We start from the raw sequence: 27002 nt of genomic DNA on the forward strand, positions 1-27002 counted from the left end.
GCGTATCATGCCTGTATGTAAACCACCAAGACGTAATTGTGGTCGAACTGCGTAGAAGAGTTATTAACAAAATCAGTAGTTGGCAAATATTGACTGACTTTCTGCAACATAATTTGGTTTTAAATATCCATATACCTTTGCTGCTTAACCTTTGCCTACCTAATGGAAAAAAGCATATCAAAATCATTCCTCATACTCTAAAGAACAGTCTGTCATGTAAATGAACAAATTAATGACAACTAAAGCGAGGCCTGTCAATTACTGGGAACATTAATTATTCCATTAATAACTACATAGCTTAAATCTTATTTTAAAGGCATATTGGAACTGGACAATGCAATTCATTAATTTCATTTGAGGTTTCAGCCATGTGTGCTAATTGAATTATATATATTTTGCCATAGCAGAATTTCCATTATGTTTCCATTATGATCTGTCTTTCCAGAAAAACTTCAAACCCTGCCGTTAAGGGCTATCCTCTGAAGCTGAAGAGTGAGRCATATTAAAATATTTATTACTGTGCAGATTGAATTGCACAGAGATGGAAAAATCTAATTTTTCAAAAATGTAATTTTGAAACTCTGGATCCTGTTTTCCCTTAATGCACTGAATATTTCATCTCATTTTATTCTTTGTGGAGGAGCTAATTAAATGCTAAATTAAAATTAAACCATGGTCATTTTGAAGTACACCCCATTTCCTATTTTCTCTCTTCCCCTTTTCTCTTGATACCTTTCATTTTCACAACTTCTTCTTTGGAAGTTTTGCTTGCTTAATTCAGTCTTTTCTTTCAAACAGACCCCTGAATTATGTAATATATAGTAAATACATATAAAAATATGCCACAAGCACATTACAGGATTTTTATGTTAAGTATTAATACTTTTTTCCCAAGTTAATGACTTGGACAATTGAGAAAAGAGTTTTGGAATGCATTTTAAGTTTCAGAAAGAGAAGACAGTCCCTAACCTGAAAAAATATATTGCATTTTGAAATACTCTGTTTTGACAAGGAATCCTTTTACATGAAATGGGAAATAGGGATGGCAATATATTGTAAGCAACTGGAATGTTTAAAAGTTAAAGCACTATGCAATTACGTGTTCATAAAAATACAGCTGCTATCAGGAGCCAAATAGTACTACCTAATTCAACTGCATCCACTCAGGTATGTCCTTAGATTGAACAAATTGCAATCAAGACTACTTTCACTGAATCAAGGAAATGCTGTGCTCTCAAGTGCCAGTTGGTCGGTGTCTCTGTGCGACGTGAAGCTGTTCAAGTTTAAGCTTTGCTTTAGACTGAGAATGAAAAATACTCAGCTTGCCTAAAGTCCAGCTCACCAAACCTTGTGCAACTGTGTTTCTGTGAAGGCTGAGCAAAGTCTTCCTTGCCCTCTGCTTGATTTGGGGAAAGAATATGCAGGCTGCAACCTTGTCCTGGCAGGCCTGGCTGCTGCTGTCTATGAGCTAGACTCAAAAGCTCTGAAGTAGGTTACAGTTTCTTCTTTTCTTTAATTTTGAGTAATCTCTGATTGCTTCCTGTCCTCACCAGTATGCTGTTAGCATGGAGACAATGTGTCAGTGCCCTTTGTACAGGCATATCTCGGAGATATTGCGGGTTCGGTTCCAGACCACCGCAATAAAGTGAATATCGCAATAAAGTGAGTCACACAAATTTGTTGGTTTCCTAGTGCATGTAAAAGTTATGTTTACACTATACTGTAGTCCATCAAGTGTGCAATAGCATTATGTCTAAAAAAAACAATGTGCATACCTTAATTAAAAATTACTTTATTGCTAAAAAAAATGCTAACCATCATCTGAGCCTTCAGYGAGTTGTGATCTTTTTGCTGATGGAGGGTCTTGCCTCAATGTTGATGGCTGCTGACTGATCAGGGTGGTGGTTGCTGAAGGCTGGGATGGCTGTGGCAATTTCTTAAGACAGCAATAAAGTTTGCTGTATCARTTTGACTCTTCCTTTCACGAAGGATTTCTCTGTAGCATGCGATGCTGTTTGGTAGCATTTTACACACAATAGGACTTCTTCCAAAATCGGAGTCAGTTCTCTCAAACCCTGCCTCTGCTCTATCAACTCAGTTTATGTAATATTCTAAATCCTCTGTTGTCATTTCAACAGTGTTCACAGCATCTTCACCAGGAGCAGATTTCATCTCAAGAAACTACTTTCTTTGCTCATCCATAAGCAGCAGCTCCTCATCCGTTAAAGTTTTGTCATGAGATTGCAGCAATTCAGTCACATCTTCAGGCTCCACTTCTAATTCTAGTTCTCTTGCTATTTCCACCGCATCTGCAGTTACTTCCTCCCCTGAAGTCTTGAATCCCTCAGTCATCCATAAGGGTTGGAATCAGCTTCTTCCAAACTCCTGTTAATGTTGATATTTTGATCTCCTCCTGTGAATCACAAATGTTCTTAATGGCATCTATAATGGTGAATCCTTTCCAGAAGGTTTTCAATTTGCTTTGCCCAGATCCATCAGAGCAATCGCTATCTATGGCAGCTATAGCCTTATGAAATGTATTTCTTAAATAAGACTTGAAAGTCAAAATGACTCCTTGATCCCTGGACTGCAGCATGGATGKTGTGTTAGCAGGCATGAAAGCAACATTCCTCTCATTGTACCTCTCCRTCAGAGCTCTTGGGTGACCAGGTGCATTGCCAATGAGCAGTAATATTTTGAAAGGAATCTTTTTTTCTGAGCAGTAGGTCTCAACAATGGGCTTAAARTATTCAGTAAACCGTGTTGTAAACAGATGTGCTGTCATCCAGGCTTTGTTGTTCCATTTATAGAGCACAGGCAGAGTAGATTGAGCATARTTCTTAAGGGCCCTAGGATTTTCGGAATGGTAAATGAGTGTTGGCTTCAACCTAAAGTCACCAGCTGCATTAGCCCCTAACAAGAGAGTCAGCCTGACCTTTGAAGCTTTGAAGCCAGGCATTGACTTCTCATCTCTAGCTATGAAAGTCCTAGGTGGCATCTTCTTCCAATAGAAGGCTGTTTCGTCTACACTGAAAGTCTGTTGTTTAGTGTAGCCACCTTCATCAGTTCTCTTAGCTAGATCTTCTGGATAACTTGCTGCAGCTTCTACATCAGCACTTGCTGCTTCACCTGGCACTTTTACGTTATGGAGATGGCTTCTTTCCTTAAACCCCATGAACCAACCTCTGCTAGCTTCAAACTTTTCTTCTGCAGCTTCCTCACCTCTCTCAGCCTTCACAGAACTGAAGAGAGTTCGGGCCTTGCTCTGCACTGGGCTTTGGCTTAAGGGACTGTTGTGGCTGGTTGGATCTTCTATCCAGACCACTCAAACTTTCTCCATATCAGCAGTAAGGCTGTTTCTCTTTCTTATCATTTGTGTGTTCACTGGAGTAGCACTTTGAATTCCCTTCAAGAGTTTTTCTTTTGCATTCACACCTTGATGAACGGTTTGGCGTAAGAGGCCGAGCTTTCGGCCTATCTCAGCTTTTGACATGCCTTCCTCGCTAAGCTTCATTATTTCTAGTTTTTGATTTAAAGTGAGAGACGTGTGGCTCTTCCTTTCACTTGAACACTTGGAGGCCATTGTAGGGTTATTAATTGSSCTAATTTCAATACTGTTGTGTCTCAGGGAMTAGGGAGGCCTGAGGAGAGGGAGAGAGAYGGGGGAACGGCCGGTCGGTGGAGCAGTCAGAACACACACAACATTTATTGATCAAGTTCGCCGTCTTGTATGGGCACGGTTCGTGGTGCCCCAAAACAATTCCAATAGTAACGTCAAAGATCACTGATCACAGATCACCATAACAGATATAATAATAATGAAAAAGTTTGCAATATTGTGAGAATTGCCAAAATGTGACACAGAGACATGAAGTGAGCAYATGCTGTTGGAAAAATGGCGCCAATAGACTTGCTCAATACAGGGTTGCCACAAGCTTTCAATTTGTAAAAAGTGCAATATCTGCGAAGCGCAATGAAGCGAAGCGCAATAAAACGAGGTATGCTTGTATGTCGTTCGTACCTATTCAGCCATTTCTGTGATACTAAATCAGAGGAGTTTGACAATGGAATTGATTTTATCCATGTGATTAGCAGCTAGCATACACAAACGTCAATCACATGTTACATAACTATAGCCATGTGAGATTTCTCTGAGTTATAGAAAGGATCAACATTACATTTTTTCAAGGATCATGATCTGTGAACCTGTCTGTGGTATGCTCTTTCCAGGCTTAATTGCTCCTAATCTGAACAGGCAAATGGACCAGTGCTGTCACAGTGTTTCTGATACGTTTATGTTCAAGTTTTGTGTTTTTATGTTTTGATTTGTTTCCAATTGTTTAGTTTTCAGTGGGTTTTTTTGTTACTGATTTTGAGTTGGGGTTGGGTTTTTTTTTTCTTTCTTTTTTTCTTTTTCTTTTTTTTTTTTTACGTACTCCCTTTTTGTGCTCCCTTTCTCTATCAACTGTCTGTTGTACAAAGTCTCAGAAAATGGTCCATATCTATGGACTAGATTTTTGGGGTCAAGCATTTCTGTGTCGGAAACATTTTGTTAATGTCTTCTCAATCAACATCCCATAAGGAATCTAAGGAGGCCTGGTGGTTAAGGAAGAGTTTTGCTTCCTAGGAAGCTTTCTGTGACTTCAGGGATTTCCATATCACATCAGGTGAGACCAAGATCTTTGGGGAAGCACAAAAAAGATGAGCCTCTGTTCTGAAATAGCAAATATCCAACAGTTTTAAAATGCAGCTGTGATGGCACTGATTCAGGTAAAATTCCTTCTTTCACCARTAGTTCTATTTAATTTTGAGTAAGTTATTCAAGCTGTGTTTCAGTTCCTCATCTGCAAGACAATTTATAGTCCTTTATGGGGAAATTGTATGGATAAATGGGTTCAGAAGTGCAAACTGTTCCCTAACAAAGGTAATAGAGAATGAGAAAATAAATACTGCAAAAATAAATCTATTTTGAAGAATGAATCCAGAGTAGTTAGACTGATAAGATGTATTTACTCTTGGTTTAACTATACTTAGAGCAATGAATTGAATCATTCTTTGAGTCATATGATTCTGTTCTATCTGAGGAAAAATTCTCAGTATGTTTCATTCTTCCTTGAGTAATATTGAAGAAGGCATTAAATGCGCACTAGCCGGGGGCTAAAGTTGGTTAAAAAAAAACTCTTAAGAGGGATGTTCTTTCCTGTGGACACTGATTTTTCTTTTGGAAGGTCTACATATATATAGTCAAGACTGAGTTATTCTATGTATTACATGCAGAAAACAGTTGCCATTTTAGTAACTTTCCTACTTTAAGGATCTATTTGGTGGTTGTTTTGAGATACAAAGTTAGGCTAATAGAGATTCCTATAAAGCAATTTACTTAACTCCTGAAAATACATCATAGAAATAATAATTTGACAATCTAAGAGGAAACAACATTTCTCTGGTTGACAGATCTACTTCCAAAATGCCCAGAGAGTGGAAAGCAGCTCAAAGCAGATGTATTCAGGCCGATTCATCCTGTGAAGTTCAGAAGTGAGCTGTTGGATGCAAAGGGCAAACCTGGTCAATTTTCGTTCTTTTCATAACAAATTCAAAGCAGGTGTTTAAAAAAAAAAAAAAAGAAAAAGAATGAAAAGAAAAGAAAAAACCTACCAGCAGCAAAAATGCACTCTAAAAGAAAGCGTCCTATCATTTATTATGATTAGCARCTTCATATCCCCATAGTACATTTTGGCTATGAATGTTATGCATGTTTTAAATTTTTTTTCCTTCTACATTCACATTTCTTTTCCTGCTATTTTTAGGAAGGGAAAAGAAAACACCTRTCTTTTTCATTTTCAGAGCCAGAATGCACTTGAGTTCTTGTTCTGAGCAGGATAGACTTGCTGAAGGAGAAAATGAGTATTCTGAGTCTTTCAGCTGTGACTGCTTTATATCCCATGTGTTCTTTCACCCATTTTTGTTTCTTTATTAGCACCTTTCACTTCATCAGCTAGAGCAGATTGAAAACTAATGGTGAGGTCCAGCTGCTAAGTTTATGCTGACAGTGAACAAAATCATTTCAGAGTAGAGAAGTAAATTTCTCTGTAATCTGATTCTGTGCTCTTGGTAGGAGACACATTGTTTCTATTCAATCCAAGCAGAGCACTGTGGTTTGAATAGGAAATGCTGTAAGAAGTCAGGCTCCTAGAACAGGCAACTAAATCCTCAATTAAACTACTTAGCCCCATTATTTGGATTTATTGTTTTCAAATTTGCTACCACAAAAACTGTTTTGGGAAGAAAGCTTCATAAGGTTATAAACAGCAGAAGAGGGACTTGAATAATTTAAACAGACTGCATGCAATAATTGGATGAAATGCACTGCTTGTGATCAGCTGCTCCAGTTGGGCGCTCTCCCTTGCAGTCATTCTCTTGATCTTTTGCCTGACATCACACAACGGAGTGGCAGATATGGGAAACCAGGGAGCTGGAGCGTAGAGGAGTGAGCTGACAAATCAAACACCAAATCAGAAGAACTACAAAACCCAACAAAATAGGGGTGTGACTAGCTAATCTATCATACAAAGAATCTGAGACCAAACAGCCAGTTTCCCCTCCCCCTGTTTTTGTAAATTATTTTTCTGATCCTTTCTCCATTTTAAGAGTTTATTTTTTATTTTTTATTTTTATTTTTTAAAGAAAGTTTATTACTAACACTTCACTTACTAGGGAACTAGGGAACACTTCACTCCCTCCAGGGAAGGAGGTTGGCAGGTCACTGTGATTGTCCTCTCACCCCAAGGAGAGAATAATGTGACTACACAGTTAGTACCTCTCTCTTCTCCCCTGCAAGACTGTGAGAAGGGGTGGTCTTTTCTGTGCTCCCAGACTGAGTTTCCCATATGACATATCCTTTCCTGAGAGACCTGAAAAAGGTAGCACTGCATAAAGATTTGGGGACTAGTTCTTTACTGTCAGATCTCAGAGAATGATCTGACTGCAGCCATGATACAAAAAATGAAGCAATGCCCCGTGGTCTGCAAGAAATGTGAGAGTGAACATGTCCAGTGAATACATTAGCTGATATATTTGTGCAATACTTTCCTTCTGGAAAATTCTTAGAAGAATTTTAAACGTGTCAGGGTTAGAAAATGTCATACTAGGAAGCACTGAGAACTTGTTTCCCATTTTTCAGGCCTAGCATAATCCTGATAAATTCCTCAGATTGTGATAAGCAATTTCATAGAAAGTCCTGCTCTGCCAATACATGCCCTCTGCAGCCGGAACTGGATATATCTGCCAAGTTTGTTGAATGTGTCCAAATACTGTGTTCCTCAGAAGCTGAAAACCAAATTTGCATATAGTCCACCATACCATTTTAAAGCTTTTATTGAAAATAAAGAGAACACTGAAAAAAAGAAAAAGTGGGGGTGGGGTGGGGTGTCAGATTTGTTGGTAACAGAATTTGTGCGTGTCTGTGTGACTTTGAACTGATTCTGATGACATTTCTGAAGAAGAATGTGCATTGGACGTCATGGCAGGGCAACTCTGAGACTAGACAATAAAGCTGCTAAGAAAATGGGTCTTGTAATAGGAAATTTTGTCTGACTTTAACCATGAGCAATAGGATCAGTTTCACCTTTAATCACCCTGTTGAGACTGCAAGTTTAAACGTTAAACAAAATTACTGTTTAAGAAATACAATGGCTATAATACATAGATTTTTATGAGCAACCTAAGTACTTCTAAAGAAGTGTTTTAAAGGAAAGTCATAGCATGAATAATGACGTTATAAAACTGGAGATGTAGCTCCACTGTTTATTGTGGCTCAGCAGTTTCCATTTTAAATATGTGTAAATTGGCATGTAACCAAAAAGTTTCTTTTTTTTGAAATAAGACATGTAAAGCATGATTCTCTTCTTTGTGGACAGAGCTGTTCTCCTTAAAGATTTTGCAGGCCAGATGGTAGCGTCTGTAACACTTRCATGATATTGCACGACTTGCTTTTAATATTTTTGCGCAGTATTCTGATGACTTCCCAGCAAGAGGTTCTTGGGGATGCCCAGGAGGGACCAGCGTGCAGATGCATGGAGCGCGGTGTGCCTCAATAGGCTGCCCAGCTCACCTGCATCTCACTCAGAATCGTGGGATTGGTCACGCGGCCAAATTGTATTCAGCGTGAACAAAGTCTTTAAAATCCCACTCCACACCTGGGGGTTGGTAATGTTATGAAAGAAAAAATATATATAAAGTTATGAGATTATGGAACTTCTAGTTCAGCAAATACGTACCTGTGAATTCAGGAGATCATGACCTGCACAGAATAAATTGTACAATACAGCCTAGGTATATTCCTGATAAATTGGTATAACCAAGATGCTGGCTCTGACTCTTGAAAATCTACCTTCTTCTGTTTAAGAAAATCTATGGATGGAAAAGTGAGCTATCTGCTCTGAGAGTTTAGTGAGTTTTTTCTCTTAAGAATGGCATGATGGCTTGGAGGTGCGCTGTGTACATGGTTTGTTCCTTAGTCTCTCCACTTGAAGATGCTTTCCAAGCAGTAGATCTAGCTCCACCAGTGTTAAATTCTGGTATTTATCCTACACGAGGTAGGACTGGGACCATAAGCGACAGTGTTTCTGTAGGTTTGACAGGCGTCCCTGGCGAGTTCGTGTTGAAGTGCCTGTGCCCGGAATTCCACAGGCAGGCAATTCTCGGGATTGGGGATCAGTCTGCGGTTGCGGCCGTGCTGGGTCCCTGTCAGGGACAGCAGGACAACACTGTGCTGTGTTCTCCAATGCTTCCCATCCTTTCCTCCAGCCACCATCTGCTGACAACTGACTCTTCTTTATTCTCAATTTAGGCTTTTCAACAGTTCATTGTCATTTGGTTTTAAATCTCAGCCTGGGAGTAACAATTTCACTACTGGAAATGGACTTACTGGCCACTGGGACTTCACTCCCTGTCCTGGAGCAGCAACATACTTGATAACCTGTTCATTGGTCATTCCCAGGCCCCTCAGGCGTTTCTTTGGAAGGCTTTCCTTTCTTTCATCCTTTTTTTTTGTTTGTTTCTTGTTTTCCCTCAAGCTGCATTATTCCTTCTGACGCAACTCCAAGTAGGCAGAATGCTTTTGAAAGCAATGGAGTGAGGAACACGTATTATTCATTGAAAGTGTCTTTGTTTTCCAGAGTTACTAGCATTTTTAGTACAGAATCTAAAAAGCCACTCGAACTTGTTGAAYACTTTTTTTTGAAAAGCCATTTTAAAAACGGGCAGAGTTGAAAATACATGGAGTATTTCCAGAATAATTGTCGCCATCACTAATGTCTGTGCCTTTAAACCTTGTTTGTCACTGTACCAACACAACTCCTCTAGCAGAAGACTTATTGTAACGAATAGTGATTTTTCCCTACTCCACCTACCTTATAAATATTCCGTCTACATGGCTCTTTCATTTTCAGTGAAAGTTTAGCTTTGTCCTTGTGATTTTGAGTGCGTGCTTTCCCTTTTTAAAAATCAAATACTACCCAAAGAATTGCTGTTTTATGGTTTTTTTTTCATTTATTTTAACATAATGATATCATGAACGAAGGCAATCAGACAAGTGTGATCTTTCATAGACAGTGCAGCCTGTAAAAGGTCATTCCAGACCCACTCTCAAGCACTGCTTTGGTTCTATTTYAATATAATCTTCTCTACAGAGGCATTTTAGTTCTATTTTCAAGCTAAGAGAATTAAATCTAGGGGGAAGACACTGTGGATACTGCATGAAAATACCTATATATTCCCGGGTCGTGGCCAGGAGAATCACTTGTTAAGTGTGGTTGTATTCATGCATCTTTGTCGTTTGTTTCTAGGCTTAAGTGCTAATGACTGTTAGGGGTAAAAATAACCCTTAAATCATCCTTTTGAGGTCTCCAATGATTATAAACAACAGGACTCTTGCACTTTTTTTAACTTACAATGTATATGTACTATTAAAACAATAAATGCGGGTGTGTTGCTCACGTTAAAAAAGGTATTGATCCTTTCTGAAATTTGTACTCAAAATACATCACTTGCAGCTGTTACTGTAGATTATTGTGGTTATTTCTCTATTCRTTTACCTCTGTAAAAGTGGAGAACACCTTTCTGAGGTCAGTGGAGTGATGCTGTGAGTAAGTGGATATGAGTGAGATATCTGGACCAGGGCAGTGGGTAAACTCATGTAGAGGGCTTGTGTATAAATGCCTGCATGTTTATACATTTGTTTCCCTGTGAAAGCTAAATCATAAGAAACCATTTCAAAAAACCTACTAAGCCAGTCACATGTTTAATCACGTRTTCGGGTTCTAGTTATTCATCAGTGTCACTGACTTACCTGATGTTGATGAGCAGATATTACAGGTTCATCTGCTTTTCAGCTAAAAGCACCCAGAAGTTCAAGTCTGTAAATACCTATTCTAAAAGCTGTGTCAATGCAGGGTACATTTCCCAGAGCTGGAGCCAGTAGGTAGCTAAGCATTCGCAAAGTAGTACTGCCACAGTCATTCAAATCCTGTTTGTCCAGCCATGATGACATACGCTCAGATGCCACTGAATAGTGTTTTCTGTTAACCACAGAAACGGCTTTGAATTAACTGTACATCTTGATAAAATAGTTTGTTTGTGTTTCCTACCAGAAATATTCAAATTATATCTATAATTTACATCAGAAACTGCAAATATAATTTGTTTCTTTACATTGATGAGGAGTGGATAAATAAAAACTATATAGATATTTATTTTCCCTTTCTAAATTGCTGAAATGATTTATTATTGTGCAATTTTTTATGGCATTAGATTTTTATTGCTTTATATTGCACATGTTGAGTTTTAATACTTGCATCCTTCATTCCATTAATTTCAAATTAAACATTAAATTGCAAAGAAAGTTCAGTCGTAGCTCGTAAAGCATAAATAAGCTTTGGTCTTTACATTCTAAAATGAAAGTGAGGGTAGAATACAGACTAAGCAGGAAAAGTAATCCATTCTCCCTACAAGATCCTTGATACTATACATAACAGCATCTGGTGAGTGTGAAACCTGTGTTCATTTCCTGGGTTATAAGATTTAATTTTACTGTGCCTCACTTAACTAAGGATAATTTAGCCTTAGAGATGCAAAATATGCCAAAGAAACAAAGATTGTAAGTAATTTAAAGGAACAGGTAATAAATCCAGCAATATTTCAACATAGAGATGAAACTGAAATATGTGGCTGCAGCATGACTCGTACCATGCTGAAATCAGTTCARACCTCCCATTGAATTCAGTCAGGTTTTTAGTCATTCACGAGTGTGTGAGCAAGCCTCTGACTTATGTTGGCCATGAAAAGCAAGTGACTTATTCTGATGCTGATTTGAGGTAGAGGGTGAGGGAGCAAACCCTGTTATATCAGCAGATGCTGGAAATGTTTACAATATCATATGTATTTTGAGGACAAGAAATTTAGTGAGTCATGCGTAAAGAAAGTAGGAATTAAATCCAAGAATGAAATCCTGGACCCATTGTAATCAGTGGCAAACTCTGTGTTTTCAGTAGAGACAGCATTCCCAGTCTCTAATATATTTCAAGAAATGAGTAAGGGTAATTTTTCTAAAGGGTACAAAACAGCCACAAAATGCAGCTGTTTGTCATGTCATGAACAGCTCTCAGACTTGCGTAGTCAGAAATGGGCAGCAGAGGGGGAGCAGAAGCCAAACAGAAAGAGCAAGTAAGTCATTAAGTATTTATAGCGGAGCTGGCAAAAATATGTTTCATGAAAATTAGTTTCACTGAAGCAAAAGCATTTTGTGGATATTTGGGTAACTCTGTCAGTGGTGTAGCAGTTGTGCTGGTGTTTTTTCATAGGACCAAATTGAAAATCTGACCTTTTTTTGAAAACAGCTATTTTGATACAGCTCAATTTCATGAAAAGTTTCAAATAATTTTTAATTTCACAGTGGAAAAAAAAAAGCTTCAAAGTGTTAGATAGTAGAATTGCTGTCCTTTGTATAGCTCCTGCTCAAGGGGAAGGATGAGGGCAATGAATGTGGTAACACCCAAGAGATACAGCAAGGTTTTCAAATATGTTAGATGGTAAAGAAGCACAAAAGCAAGCATATCAAACTCGTTGTGGCTTTGTTTTCACTATTTAAAAATCAAACCTGCTTGCACTACTGAATAATTAATATGCATAGGATATCCCACTGTAGATCTCGGAACAAAGCACCTATTTTTACTGTGCAGTTCTTAGTGGTTTTTCTGTATCTTAGGCTCAGTCTACATACAGTAGGTATAACCAGTGCAATTATTTTCATATCAATGTGAGTATAAAAACTTACTCCAAGTTTCAATATAGGAAAAATTATTTTTAATTTCTATTTTAAGATTTAAGGAAAGGGTTGCCTGGTACAATACCCTACCACAGCCATTCATATTACTACATGCATACTACTACAATTCATACTAATACATTAAAAAAAAATGTTTATCATTAACCTGAGGTATACTGGTGCAGAATATCCCCTACCATTGTCACTACTATACCAAAGGTCTGCACTGCTGCAACTGCTTTGTTGGCTGATGTCTCATCTGAATCACCAATATACATCAGTGACTGTTATGGCTGATACTCCTGCATTAAAGCAAGAATCTTACTGAATTCTGAACAGGACTAAGCTATTGTCTGAGAAAAAGCTAATGTTTTGTACTGCTGAAATATTTGTCTGTGCTGTTATTAGCAGAATCAAAAGTTGGAAATAAGGAAGAAGGCATCTCATAATAGTTGCTCAAGAGCAGCTTTGGAAATATTGAGGTAGGCAGCTCATTCAGCTGAGGTTCTCACACCTCTAAGGTATAGATATTAAGCCATGAGTAGGCTGTAAGGAAGTCCTATGCAAAGTTGTGGTGGGGAGTCTCTCTTGCATTTCTGTGCCTCAAAAAACAGGCTTTCTAATGAACCACCTGTGAGTGAGGATTCACCACAAACCCTTTTCAGCATGAAAATCCAGCCTTCTGTTGACTGAGTTACAGTCAATGGCTGGAGCCATTTCATGGCTTATTGGTGATGGCAGGGGGAACAACCATATGCCTAAGAACAGTGTTGTTGCTTGTCTTTATATAGTATGGTAGGAAATAAACTACACAGATAAAAGACAAGGAGATTGTAAGGCTCAGGGGAGTCTGATAAATATGTGATATATATGATATTTATATAATATATATGATTATATATTTTTTAGAAATAATGATAGCAATTCTAAATGAGCACACAAATTAGAGGGCAAATAATCTTGTAATGGGAGATTTGCATTTGCCTTTTCTTTTGATGAATTTTATTATCTTCACTATGTGATTTCCACTCTGATTAAAAAACAAAACAAAACAAAACAAAAAAACCCAGATGCTATCACAGCTAAGTCATTTTTCATTTGTGATGATGCTTTGTACTAGAGGCATTTATGTCCAAAATAACTCATCACATCTAGAGATCCAGTCAAAAGCATGATTTTACACCTCAAGCTGAATATTTCAGTGTCTTTAAAGACAGACAAAAGGAAGTAAATACTAATGAAAGAAAAGTCATGATCAGGAGCCATATGGTGCTCTCGTAAAAATTAAACTCAGTATTCTACTTTTGCTGCATGTCTGCAGGATGCAGAGATTAAGCCCATGTGCCCAGGCTCTATACCAAGATCAAGTTAATGCTCCTAAACTTTTTATTTAAGCTGCTTCTGTAAGAAGAGGCTAAAGCAAAGCCAACAGTTGAGTGAAAAACTTGGAGAGGTATCAGTACTTCATCCCTTTCATAACCTGCTGTTTTGCCTTACTTGTGTTTTTGTGGACATAAAGTGAAACACCTCTGAGATACATAATGCCTCTCTGACGTATTTTACTGTGCATGGAGCCAGTGAGAAGATCCAGATCTCATAATTTCTCTTTTGTTCACGTCTTGCTTCATAGTGTTATAGGTAAACGTGACAAATTGACAACCACTTGGGCCGGGTTGCATAAATTCCAATTTAATAGAATAATTGAGCAAGTYACAAGTAAGCAAAACAGCGCTGGGCGGCCGGGGAGTCTCCTGCTCCACCAACGGCGTGCGTAATCCCCTGCTCACAGTCCCCTTATATGCGGTTCTAGTTCCAGATATACGTAGCACTTCCTGTAACTTCTGCGGTTGCACCTGCTGTTGCTGGGGGGGGTCGGGATGAAGGCTGGGGTCTTCCTCTGCGTTGTGCGTGGTGCCCTTCAGGTCGCGCGCATACATTTCACAATGCAATATCGCTCTGCTGGCTCAGTACAATCATCTCGRGTGGGGTTCATSTGGTGATAGCCCGTRYTTAGCGCCTAGTTTCATGGTAAAATCACTTCACGAGTTGATAGCCCGTACTTAGCGCCTAGTTTCATCGTAAAATCACTTCCCGAGCTGATGTAACAAATTAGCACATATCACAATAGGCTGACAATGCTAAGAAAATTCCACAAGTATCCCGGGGTATTTTGCACTGCACCTCTCTAGTGCTTATTTTTGCAAACCTGACATGTCTGGCTACTCGTTTTGGAGAATATTCTAGTCTTACTTTCTTTGTCCTCACTTCATCATAAAAAAAAGAAAAAGAAAAAGAAAAAGAAATCACAGAGGTTCTTGTGGTCCTTTCTTACCTATTTTGCTCTCACTCTGGGCCTTCTAGCCCTGAGACAGCTAGGAATGCCTGTTAATTCAAGCCCAGCACCATGCTAATGGGACCATTTGGTTTCTAGCTTAGAGCTGCTTGTATCCAACTATATGCGGCCTCCTGTTTACACATGCCTCAGATGACCACACGTTGCTCTCAGGTGATTCCATTGTATGGAATGGCATCCTGTTATCAATCTGATCATTCAAATTACAAATCTGAGAAAAAAGCAGGTAAGTGGCTATCTCAAAATATTGGCATGCTGGAAGGACACAGGTCTGTTGATAATGTGTGCTGCCACCAACAGGCAATCCGTTGTTTCTGCGTCACTGTTCTCTAGAGCCTACTGGTGATTTCTGTTTCAGTCTACATACAGGCATACCTCGTTTTATTGCACTTTGCTTTACTGCGCTTTTYACAAGTTGAAGGTTTGTAGCAACCCTGCATCGAGCAAGTCTATCAGAGCCATTTTTCCARTGGCATGTGCTCACTTTGTGCCTCTGTGTCACATTTTGTATATTGTTTTTTTTAGACTTAATGTTATCACACACTTAATAGACTACAGTATAGTGTAAACAACTTTTATATGCACTGGGAAACMAAAAAATTCATGTGACTCACTTTACTGCAATATTCACTTTATTGTGGTGGTCTGGAACCAAACCTGCAATATCTCCAAGGTATGCCTGTATTTAGAAATATTTTATGCTTTTGAAGTTTCTGCAAGATGGCCCTAGCTCCTAGTACCTGCCTGCCTTTGACTTGCAAAGCCAGCTTAATTATGTCCTAGCCAGTCTAAAATTCCTGGTAAAAAAAATCATATAAGCATATTATCAATATAAGCATATTAAAGCTGTGATGCTTTTGAGTAAAAATAAGCAGAAAAATGAACTGATCACCCATTGAATGTTCTACCTCTTTGAATAAGCCAACATACCCTAAAATAATAAATCTAAAATTATTCAATAGAATAATTTTAATAAATGCAACTTTTTGYAAGCTGCTTTATCTCTGAAATTGTTTGTCTTGATACAGGGCCCCAGGGAAAGTGGTTTAATTAAAAAATAAGTTTTTCTGTCAGTCTGCTGAGTCCTCAATAGACTAACAGCTGCTAATTTTCTAATCCAAGTGTGACATAGTGCTGTTAGTTTTCTTATTTGTCTGTGTACGTTTCACGAGGGAACTGACTCTAGCAGATCAAGTTGATACATCTGTCCTGCTGCAGAAAATATTTTTGTTAGGTTTGCCTATCAGACTGTGAGCAGTACATATTTGCTAACAGCCATTCCTAATCCTAGCTCTTTATTTAATTTGAAATACTRGTCACATTATACATTATTAGCTTCTTGATATGATAAGCTACTTTTATATACTTTATTAGCATTTGTTTTTTAACAGCTCAGCAGTACTTAGTGGCTACAAATTATTGCAGACATTGTAATAACCTTTTTAATTCTACGTGCAAAGTCCTCTAGGTCTCTATTACAAAAGTAGGTTGACCTTTTTGAAAGCATATATACACTACAATGGGTCAGTGCCTCACAGGGCGAGTTACCTCCTATTTTTATCAATGTAGACCGCACTAATCTAGCGGAGATTCTAGAGCAGTTTTGTGAACAGTTTCATGAACTGTCTTTCAGACGAAGATGTGGAATTAGGGCAGTGGTAGCATCTGGGCTTCTGTTTTTGCTGAAAAATGACTGTCTGAAGCAAATTGATGTTTCATCTACTGATTTCTGATACGCAAACAGGAAATCTGTAATCGCTGACTGAGAATGTTGCAGCCAAACTGAACACTAATCAAATAACGCAGGTAATCTGTGTGAAGAAGAAAAAAACTCCGCTAGTATGTATGTTTATGATTGTTATTGACACTTATGAAAAAGCAGATCAGAAGATGACACATCTGGGAACAGAGTAATTATGCTCCACTTAGCTTCTGGAGATTAAAGTTCCCCTTTTCAATGTTTTATTTGCAGGTTTAACTAGACAGTTGCAGGATTATTTTCCAAATAGTTCATTATTATAGGGTATTCTAAAAAGTGGCCAAGCAAATATTTTTCAGTGATGATGGTGTAACTGTTAAGGAGACTATGCTATGCCTTTTCTTAACCTTCTAACTAAACTGRGTGGCTGTGTGTATGCTTTGGATGTGTGTTTGGGTGATACTCTCATGTACTGCCGAATCCGCAGTACACTTCCAAACATGAAACATGATCTTAAAAAAAGCTTTCATTGTTGTAGGTGGGTATGGAGCTCTGTATATTGGTTATAATATTATACTTTTTGGTATTGTTCTTAAAATCTTATCGTCTTGTTTTCTTCCTCTCTTGAATCTTGCAGATTTCAGAAAGAAAAGATTAAGAAATGTTTAAAGTTATTTATAATAGAATGTTAATTTAATCTGTATTGATTGATGGGTGGAATGAATGACAATATTTTATGTTTCTGTGCTTTAGAGTAAACTATGTCAGAGAACTGTATAATTATCAGGTAATTAAGCACGTCTTTATTTGCCTGRAACTTTATTTCCTTGTTACATGTTTTTGTGTCCCAGCTTGTTGTTTATTGCAGGCTTCAAACAAGCATGTATGAATTCTCCATCATTTATGTTGGAGTGCAAGGTGGTTTTGTGCAGATCTGAGAGCGCAGCGTGATGTGTTGCGCCTCTAACCATGTGATGGTCTGAGGTGAGCGACATGGTCATATTTCTCACTGTAATTGGAGTATGTCCGTAAAGATTGCTCTTTTTAAACAAGCTTCTTACTGAGTGCTCTTACCTGCATTTAGCTCCTTAACTTCTAGAGCAGGTTTTTCAAGTGCTTTGTTGCTGAGTGCCTTCATAACCTATGTGCCATCCCTGGGAAGCTTACCATAGAGCGAAGAAGAAACCCAGATAAGGTTTTTTCTTATATGCTGCCTGCAGTCTTTTCATCCTGAGCAATTGGTCCATGTTATCAACAGAAGAATGAAGTATGGTCCATTAGGCGTGGGCTTATGGCAACAGTGCATCGCTTAAAGTGCAAGCGTAATTTCCTCTGTTTTCCAATTTCAAACCCATGAGAATAGAATAGTAAAGGGTAGCAGTGGTTTTATGCTCGTGGCTGACTGAGCTTGCTGCCCATAAAATCAGATGTGAAGAAAATAATAATTGTTGTATTTTATTAAGATATCAGTACCTCCCTCTGTTGATGATTTCCGTATAGCTTCCTGGATTTTAGCATACTGAATTAGTATGCTTTTTAATAGTATTGACTTCAGTGAACTGGAAAAGCACATACAGTAGTTACTGCTTTACTTAGTACTATTTTCTTTCTAACCTTAAAGATATTTTACATGTCTAATTATTATATTGCTTTATTTCCCCAAACAACTACCCATCCCTCCCCCAAAACCCAGCCTTCTGTGTTCTTTAACTATATAAACAGTAGCTACAGCATATAGTAGAAAAACATGTCAAAAACCTTTGCAGTGCCACTGAGACACCCAAGAAGTCTGCAGCTGTGCACTACAGGAAATATTTGCAGAATTCAAGGAGAGAAACTTGCGTGCAATTGTTATCCTGGAAGGTTGGATTAAAAAACAAAGGGAAACAGCAACCCCTAACCAAACTTACTAAAAAAACCACCATTGACTGTATGTAGAGGATCTCTGCTGCGTTTCTGAGAAAACAGCTATTGAGTTGAACAGTAGTCCCAGCTGCACTGCCTCTGCATCTTTCCATCAAACTGCCAAAAGAGATCTTTGAGGGTCGATGTTTAAAGAGCAGTGCGCTGGTGTTTGATGTGCCCGTGTATGTGGAGGGAGCACATGTAAAGGTTTGATCATTGAAATTTGATTCAGATTAATAGTGCTTTAATTTCATTCACAAGAATGGTTTTAAACCTCTAGTTATAGCAATAGCAGAGTCATATCTATAAGCAAATTCATACCTTTTTAATAAAATTTTTGGGAGCCTGATAGTGCCATGTAGTATGTGAAGGAGTTTCATTTCTGGACTTACTGATGGTTTTCAAATACCTCTGTTACGATGTGATTGATCCATGTAGTTAAATCAAGTTGCTGAAGGATGCACATAAGGAAGAAACTGTGTTATTATTGACATTCATATGCAAGTCTTCAGAGCTCTCAGTGACTCCTTGGTCATGGATATCAAAGTGTCCATTTCTGTCTGTGTTCCTTCAGCTGAAACTTGAGTGGTATCTCTCATGGACAGAGCGCAGGTCTCTGCTCGGGCGTTAGCATGGGTGTGCATGGTTTCAGGGCTTTGATTCTTAGACACTTTGAGATCTTACCTCAGGAAGTGTAAAATCACATCCTTTAATGATATTGCTCTAAATAAATGGACAGCTACACTGTTATTTGCCCATCTGAGAAGAATAAACATGGAAATATAATAAAAGTCGAGAGCGTAATAAAATTGGAACAGAACATGAATACAAATGAGTCATTCTGTCAGCAGTGAACTAATGAAGCCTGATTTCCTACAGATTTGTGCCTCATGTTTGATTGACTGGTGCCAAGGAGGTGCAAGATGGAATTGAAGCTTTTCTTGTTGTTGGGCGTTTATAAGGTCTTTGTGTGGAGTGTTGGGCATCTGATGAGATGGGACGTCTTCGTCACCCTTACCCAGTTTCTGTAATCTCTATTGTGCAGCTGCATAATTTCACAGCATTTGTAGGGAGCAACYCATCTTTTAAAAATTTGGTTGAAATCAGCAAATGGTTCAAAAGTTAATGGCAGAAACAAATACATGTGCCTGTACTCGCGCACATACACATACCCTGAATGCACCTGTATAAACCGTACTCCAGGAGCAATCATAAGCCCAATGGAGAGAATAGTACATGCTAGGAACTCTGGTTAATGAAACTTAAAAATTTTTTGATTGCAGTCAGATACAACTGTTGTCTTATATTAAGTGTTGCTGAAAATGATCAAATGTCAAAGATCTCAGCTTTTCACTTGGAGCTTTCTGTATTCTCATTAATGAAAGCTGAACAAAAAGCAAAGATAACTGTGAAAGGCAAAGTGAGTATGCAACAGTTTTTTTTGTTTTTTTAATAACTTATGAAATTGAGTTTAAATGAATAATTCTGTGTAGACATTAAAGGAGTAACATTAGGGATTTTCCATTGAAAGCAGTGTGAGTTTTATTTTTGGTATAAAAGGCAGTAATTCATAGAACAATTTTGTTGATTAAGGCTTATAATCAGCGCTCTAAATCTTGCATGTAAAAGTTGCTGAATATGAAACATCTTCTGGATATTCTAAATGGTTATAGTTCTTACAGAGAAAATTATATGACTAATATCTCTGTGGTAGTAAACTATGGATCTCCACCAGAGTTCTCAACTTAAAAGTAACGTAGGCTTCGAAATTAATAGATACTTATGGCTAATAGGACTATGAATGATATGAAGAGGAAGCATAATGCCCAGAATTTAATTAAAAGGTTTTTTTTTAATTAAGCAACTCTTAATAAACTTAAGCCCTGTAACCAGAAGATTGTGTAGGAAGCAACCAGAAAYGCTCAGGATGTACATCCTGGCCTTGAATGCGATTGCTGTAGGATTTCATGGACATGCTTCCACCTTTATGTGATATCACCAACTTACTGCTATTTTATCATCTCCACCACCACCTTTTTTTATCAACACTATCAAATCCATTCAACTGAAATGAAGGACAAAACTTAATTTTTTTGCCACAGTATCTTTTGAGGGGGAGATAACATGCTGACTTGCACTCTAACGATCTCAGTCCTAAAAAGAAGTGAGGTGGATGGCGTCCATGTTCCACATGGTTGTTYCACAAGTTACGTAGTGAGCTTGAATAAGAGGGATACCTTCTCCTTGAATGAATTACTTAACAATATGTATTTAAGAACCCAGTGAATAATGTAAACTTGGCACAATTCCCGTTGACTTCAGGAAGGTCTGGGGTTAGCTCAGCTGGGCTTAAAGGATAAAGCCCTGTGGCTCCATTTGTTATGCCTGGCAGTAATTTCATGTATCTGTAATCCTTAAATATTTGTGTTATTGCTGTCAYAATGTAAAGATAGTTAGACTTAATTTAATTTTCTGCTTTGTTACAGTTGATAGAACTCTGTTATCATTTGCATTTCTGATACACTCATTAAAACACCTTTTTTAGAGCCATTTTGTTTACTATACATTTTTATATACACTTTCCATCAGTGATCACTCATTTCTTTGGAAACAGTGGTGGAATCCTTTTTCTGAAAAAAATCTTACCTAGTTTTAAAAAATATATGTATTTATTTTTGTATAAGCAGGTTGCTGTAGCAAAATCTGGAAGTGTAATGTCGGGAGGGTGGCATAGTGTTTACAAATATCTCCAGCACCTGTGCAGCTCGAATTGTTTTCTCTTTGGCAAATGGGGATATAAAAGACAAAATCAGAGTTCTTTATAAAGCTGGAGTATCTAACGTAGTAGCAGGGTACAGAGACTTCTAAAATATTTGGGGAGGAGTAATTAGAACTTGGTCGGCTTCTATGATTGTTTTGTATCAGGCCTTGTAATTTGGAGAGGAGAAAATGATAAACCTTTAGACTAAGGCTGAGATTACTCTCTTTTTTTCTACCCTGAGCTATTTTTATTTTTTAAGAGCAGTAGGCTTAGATGTCTAAAATGCTGTATTGTTCATAATCAAACAGCGGATCAATAAAATAATAAACACGAAACACTCAAGTTATGATCTCTATTGATGGATCGTGCATCTGAGGAAAACTTTGTTATTAAGAAACTAGGAAGGCCACTGTTACAGAACAGAACAAATAGCATTTTTCCATTAGACTTCCCAGATTTAAAATGTTATTTTTCTATTAAATTAAAACTGAAATCCGCAATATTCTTACAGATAAATGTTTTGAAGTTGCAGGGAAATGAGGATAACTTTTTGTTCACAGGCATCTGTGACGATTTATTGAGATATAAGCTCATTGAGCAGCACCGATGACTGAAGCTGAGCAGACTGCCTCACTTCAGCCTTTCCTTCAGCTCATGCCCTTGCTTTACTCCCTCGCAGCTCTTAGCTGTTGCGGAGCCTGCCATTATGGTTGTGCCATACGCAAAGTCTTCATCTTCTTCAGAGTCTGATTTTCAGGATAAAATCTGTTCCTTCTTATAAAGGCCAAATATTTGGGCTCACTGAAGGAGAGCTGAAAAAAGCCTGGAAAAGAGCGCGGCTGTTGTCGAGCAGGGAGCTTGAAAAACCACACAGTCCTTTCACGCCATTTGTGGGAGGGGCTGGAGCCTTGGGTCCAAGCAAATATTTAATGTATTTTCCCGGTGCCTCGTACTRAAACATCTGTGTGCGGATCCCGTAAAGACATTCACAGGATTGATTACAAGTGTTAAGTGTGGGATTCATCTGCCTAAATGTCAGCATATATTGCTGARCTCAGCTTCAGGTCCCATTATAGTCAAGGGAGATCTATGCAGTGGAAGTTGAGAGAATATCCTAAATGCCTGTATTTATACTCTAAGTATACCTAATCTCCCCCATCCTTCATGTTTTCTCTCTTTCTCACCCATAATAAGAATAAGAACGTATATAAAGTCACTGGCTACCTTCTTTAGAAACAAACAATATATTGTGATAGAGAAAAGAGCTAGGCATGAGCTAGGGGTCATAGATTCAGAGTTAATTTAGAATTTGGCAGTTGACTCAGACATGATTGGCAAGGAGATTTCCAAAAGGCTGCAACTGTAAATTGGAAATAAATGGAAAAGGATTATGTGAGTGGGAGACAGCTTTGAATCTATAATGCATGTTCTGAGACTGACTTGCTCATAAAAGAGCATGTGTTTAATGTGTCATAGAAATATTTAAGCCACATTGGTGTTCATTTAAATATTTTATTTTTAAAGTTGGATTCTGGAATGCCTAAAAATGAATTCAGCATGCATATCCTTGCCATCAGTGCAAAGGATAAAGAGGGATAAAGAAGTGATCACCAGAAACTTTCTTTTTTTCTTCCAGACTCATATTTTTATGTTGTTTCTTATTTCCTAATCAATTTTTTAGTCCTTGCTATAGCATCTGTTTTGTTACATAGTATTCCTCTGAGARTAAGCCGTGGCTTTATTACATTGGGAGGCAGTCTAGGGAGAGTGTGACTTGCTGGCAAGAAGGCATTCATGTATGGATGTGTGAATTTGGGTGGGTGACTGAGGTGCCCAAAAGGGGCACTTGTCTCTGGTCCTTTGAGACTGCTTCTGTTCCAAAGATGATATATGCATGTAAATAAAGCAAGATACATTTCAAATATGCCCATGTTCTGAATTGTTAATTTTTTTGCTGTCGGGGGACTAAACTGCAAGAATCTACACATGTGCTACCACCCGGCAGCTCAAGTGTCAAAATGAAGGGGTGATGGCGTTAAGGAAAGAAGACCTCTCAAATCACTATTTTTGTTTCTGCTTGATCTCCTTTTCTTCATTTAACTAAATAAGTTCCTCTTGTTCCAGCTGGAAATTTATGTTGATAATATGTCCAGGGAGTGGTCTGTAAAGCTTTAAGAAACTATTCTGYAATGACAGAGGAAGAGGGAAGTATGTGTCCAGAATTGCAGTTGCCACATCACGCTGGATGCATGGATGGCCAGTGTCCCTGATAGCTGTGTTATAAACCCCTGCCTGAGTCTCTGCTACCCCGTCTGCAGCAATGTGGGAAATGCAAATGAGTAACATCTCCAGTGTCACTCTGATGCATGTGACTTAGTTCTCCCCAGTTATGATTGTTTCGTATTATTCTTCACAGGTGAAATCTGTGCTTTTAAAATCCATGGGCAAGAAATGCCCTTTGAAGCCGTTGTGCTAAACAAGACATCTGGAGAAGGTCGTCTTCGAGCAAAAAGTCCAATTGATTGTGAACTGCAGAAGGAGTACACATTCATCATCCAGGCCTATGACTGTGGATCAGGACCAAGTGGAACAAACTGGAAGAAATCTCACAAGTGAGTGAAAATGAGAAAAAAATTTTTGCTTTGGCATGCATTTACACTACAGTACAGATCAGGTTGAAGGACCCCTTTTATACTACAGTCAGGTGGAAAACCGGTTTTGGTTTATTTTTCTATTCTTGCTTTCACATTAAGCAGATAAACTAAACACGTTGAGCAGGATGGTTAATAGGTTAGGTTAATAGGTGGTACTTCATACTGTGGAGCCAGTTCCCTGCATAACCTTAAATGGCACAGTGCCTTTTTTTCACCCAGTTCATGAAACCAAGCTCCAGACCACTTGTTATTAAAGATGAAATTTACTCACACGTAGATGTGTAACTGGTATACAAACTGTTTGTTTTGCTATGAGAGCCATTTAAATAAATGATTAATAGTAATCATTCTTGCTTTTKTTCTTCGAAGACACGTGACAAGTAGAAATGTAATTAATTCTACAATCCATCCTGAACTTTTTAAGGATATTAAAAATAAAAATACACGTTTATAAGAAGCCTGCAGTATCAAACAACTATGAAGTTACAGAAACAATTTTTGCTTCATGTTATTAAAGTTTATGATGTTTTTTCCATCACATGTCAGTAACAATATAGTAGGTGTTATGCTTGTGGAGTATTTTTGTCCAGTCATGACCAAAATGAAATCTGGAACATTGGGACCAGAAGTTGGTACACTTGTGGTGGTTTATATGCTAAATCACACAGTAAGCTAGGTTTGAGGGTCCCATGGTTTATTCCTGGCTCTGCTATTGGTCTAGAAAGTCCCTTCACTGCTTTGTCCCTCTCTTTCCCTGCTTGTCAGTTCAGATAGCAGATCTTTTTAAAGGAATGCCTTCAGGGTTTGTTCACTGAATACAAAAAGACTTTCATTTTTGACCCTCAGGGGTTTACAATAATGCACATATTGATAATGTGACACAGTCGTTATCCTAATGAGAGCTGCCAGCAACAAGGACCCTACCCTTTGATTTGTTCATAAATGAGTGTGTTGTTGTGAATCACCAGGGAAGCTCAGGCCCACACTGACACAGTGGATGTGTGGATCATTTCTGTCCTTAAATATTATGTTACGTGTCAGTTCGAGGTACTGACAGTACTCTTTCTTTCACAAGCTAGATGTAAAATATTGCAGGTAATTAGGGCATTAGATAATTACAATCAGCAGAATGTGAGAGACTTATTTAATGTTGAAGAGTGTTTGTAAACTGACCATTTTTAGTGATGAATATGTAAAAGTACTGTAATTTTATTTCTCTTTTTTCACTTATTAATCCATTTTACATTGGAATAATTTCATTGACTTTTTGGTGRTGGTCTATTTTAAGAGGCAGCACAGTTTTAAGAGAACCGTGAAGCCTTCTCCTTGCTAGCTGTGGCAATATGTTTTCACTAACACCACAATAGGTTTTCGAACTGCTAAAATTAAACATACTAATTCAATAATTTCTCATTTTAGCAGAGGTTTACCTTGTTTTCCAGTTGTTTTCCGCATTAGTCCTCTAAATGTTCTGAAAACAATGTTAATAACATGATCTTACTTAAAATCATAATAAACTAAATTTTCTCCTTGAATTCTTCATTTACTTATTTTAGGGCAGTGGTCCATATCCAGGTAAAGGATGTCAATGAGTTTTCACCAGCTTTCAAGGAGAGTGCRTATAAGGCAGCAGTGACGGAGGGAAAGATCTATGAAAGTATCCTACAAGTAGAAGCCCTGGATGAGGACTGTTCTCCACAGTACAGCCAGATATGCAATTATGAAATTGTCACAACAGACGTTCCTTTTGCCATTGACAGAAACGGTGAGTGTGGAGAAGGATGCAATTGTAAGTCCTGGGCCAGATGCAGTAATTTCTGTAGATGGTAACATTACCAGTTGATACCAGCTGATAATCTGCCCATTTTAGTTTTAACTGAAGAGAATAATCCTGTTCTCATCTCTGAGGATGAAGGCACTGTTATATTGGGAAAAATGCATCCCTTTTACATAAGGTTTGGTCRGAAAGTGCTGTAGTTATTTATAATGAAACTTAAAAACCTAGTTTTGGAAGAGCAATATGTTTCACTGTCAGTCGATGCATTCTTGTAATTGTCTCGGATCTAGTTCCCTATCCAAGGGATGGCATTTCCTAATGCAAGTGTGTAGTCCTATCCAGTAGGCTTTATTCACTGTTTATGGTTAGTTCCATGCCCCTGAACTCTCTGAATCAGGGTCTAAATGCAGAAAGGACCGTTTTCTGGAGATATTTATTGGTTGCTCAGACGTTCAGGGAGTGGTTCCACAGATCTGCCTGTTTGTGGTGCTTCCTGAAGCAGTTCCCTTATTCTGTAGTATGGAATAACATATACTTGGTGGAATAAAATATGCATTGGAGAAGTAGTAACTCATTTTCTGGCTTTTAATTGGTTTTCTAATATAGTTACATTGGGGGGGAAAAAAAACCCAAACGATGTGAAGTTTTCTGTATGCAGCAATTTCTGACTTTGGCTGCCCTGCCTGTCAGCTTCTCCTAGTCAGCTTCTCACTGGGGAACAGCACCAAACTTGTCATTGAGTTTGGGAGTGGTGGCTTGGCTGCACTAAAATTTTGTTGAAGATCCTCCTTTCCATTTCCTGGTTGCTTCTGACAACGTAAAATAGTGGCTCTGTTTTTGAAGGGCTTCAGCAGTCCCGTGATGGCATCACTTTGCAGATCAAGGTGCTGCTTTTTGTGAAGCTGGGGGAAGAGACCTGTGATGGAGAGCTGGGAAGTTGTGCTCCACATGCAGTGCGCTGAGCTATTGAAGGAAAAGTCTAAGACGCCTTGTTATTGATATTCACACAGGCGTGCCTGTGCAGAAGTTCAAAATGTAGATTTCTCTGCCCACAGAAGCTGTTTCTTCTGAACAAGCACTCTGTGTATATGCCTAGGGATGCTCTGATTTATCTTTCCTAACAGAATCATTTAATCTGTGTTGTATATAGGAGGAGAATACTTTTTGGAAGTTGAATCTGATTTTTGGCCAAATTAGAAATTGAAAGCATGCATGGAGCTGCTGTTTTCTCCCAGCAGCCATTTTCATGTTGGGATGTTTTATAAAAACCCTTTCTCCTATTCAAAAATGATTCATCTTTACTTGTGCAGCTTTTGCATAATGCACAGCTGAGCATCAAAAGATAATAACTGGTTAGCATYAATAAAATGTAAATGACATTGGGGAAACAAGCCCTCTTGTTATATTACTGTCATTGGGAGGCAAACATCCTGAATACTCTATAGGAAGTGTAATCATAATGCTTATGATTGTGTTTAAGTAAATGGGGTCAGCTGGCACAATAATCTCTTGTCAGAGCAGTAGCACAAAG

General features: G+C 38.2%; 1 protein-coding gene across 1 annotated transcript in view; it reads left to right on the forward strand.

Moving 5' to 3' along the window:
• The window catches only part of CLSTN2 (calsyntenin 2), a 238843-nt gene that overhangs the window by 119546 nt on the left and 92295 nt on the right, over nucleotides 1-27002 (forward strand). The window contains exons 3-4 of the mRNA XM_026073079.1: nucleotides 23457-23652; nucleotides 25251-25459. Of these exons, the coding sequence (XP_025928864.1) occupies nucleotides 23457-23652; nucleotides 25251-25459 (405 nt within the window). The remainder of the gene's footprint in view (nucleotides 1-23456; nucleotides 23653-25250; nucleotides 25460-27002) is intronic.

Source organism: Apteryx rowi, unplaced genomic scaffold (assembly GCF_003343035.1).
Source record: "Apteryx rowi isolate R43461 unplaced genomic scaffold, aptRow1 scaffold_36, whole genome shotgun sequence".
Taxonomy (NCBI): Eukaryota; Metazoa; Chordata; class Aves; order Apterygiformes; family Apterygidae; genus Apteryx; species Apteryx rowi.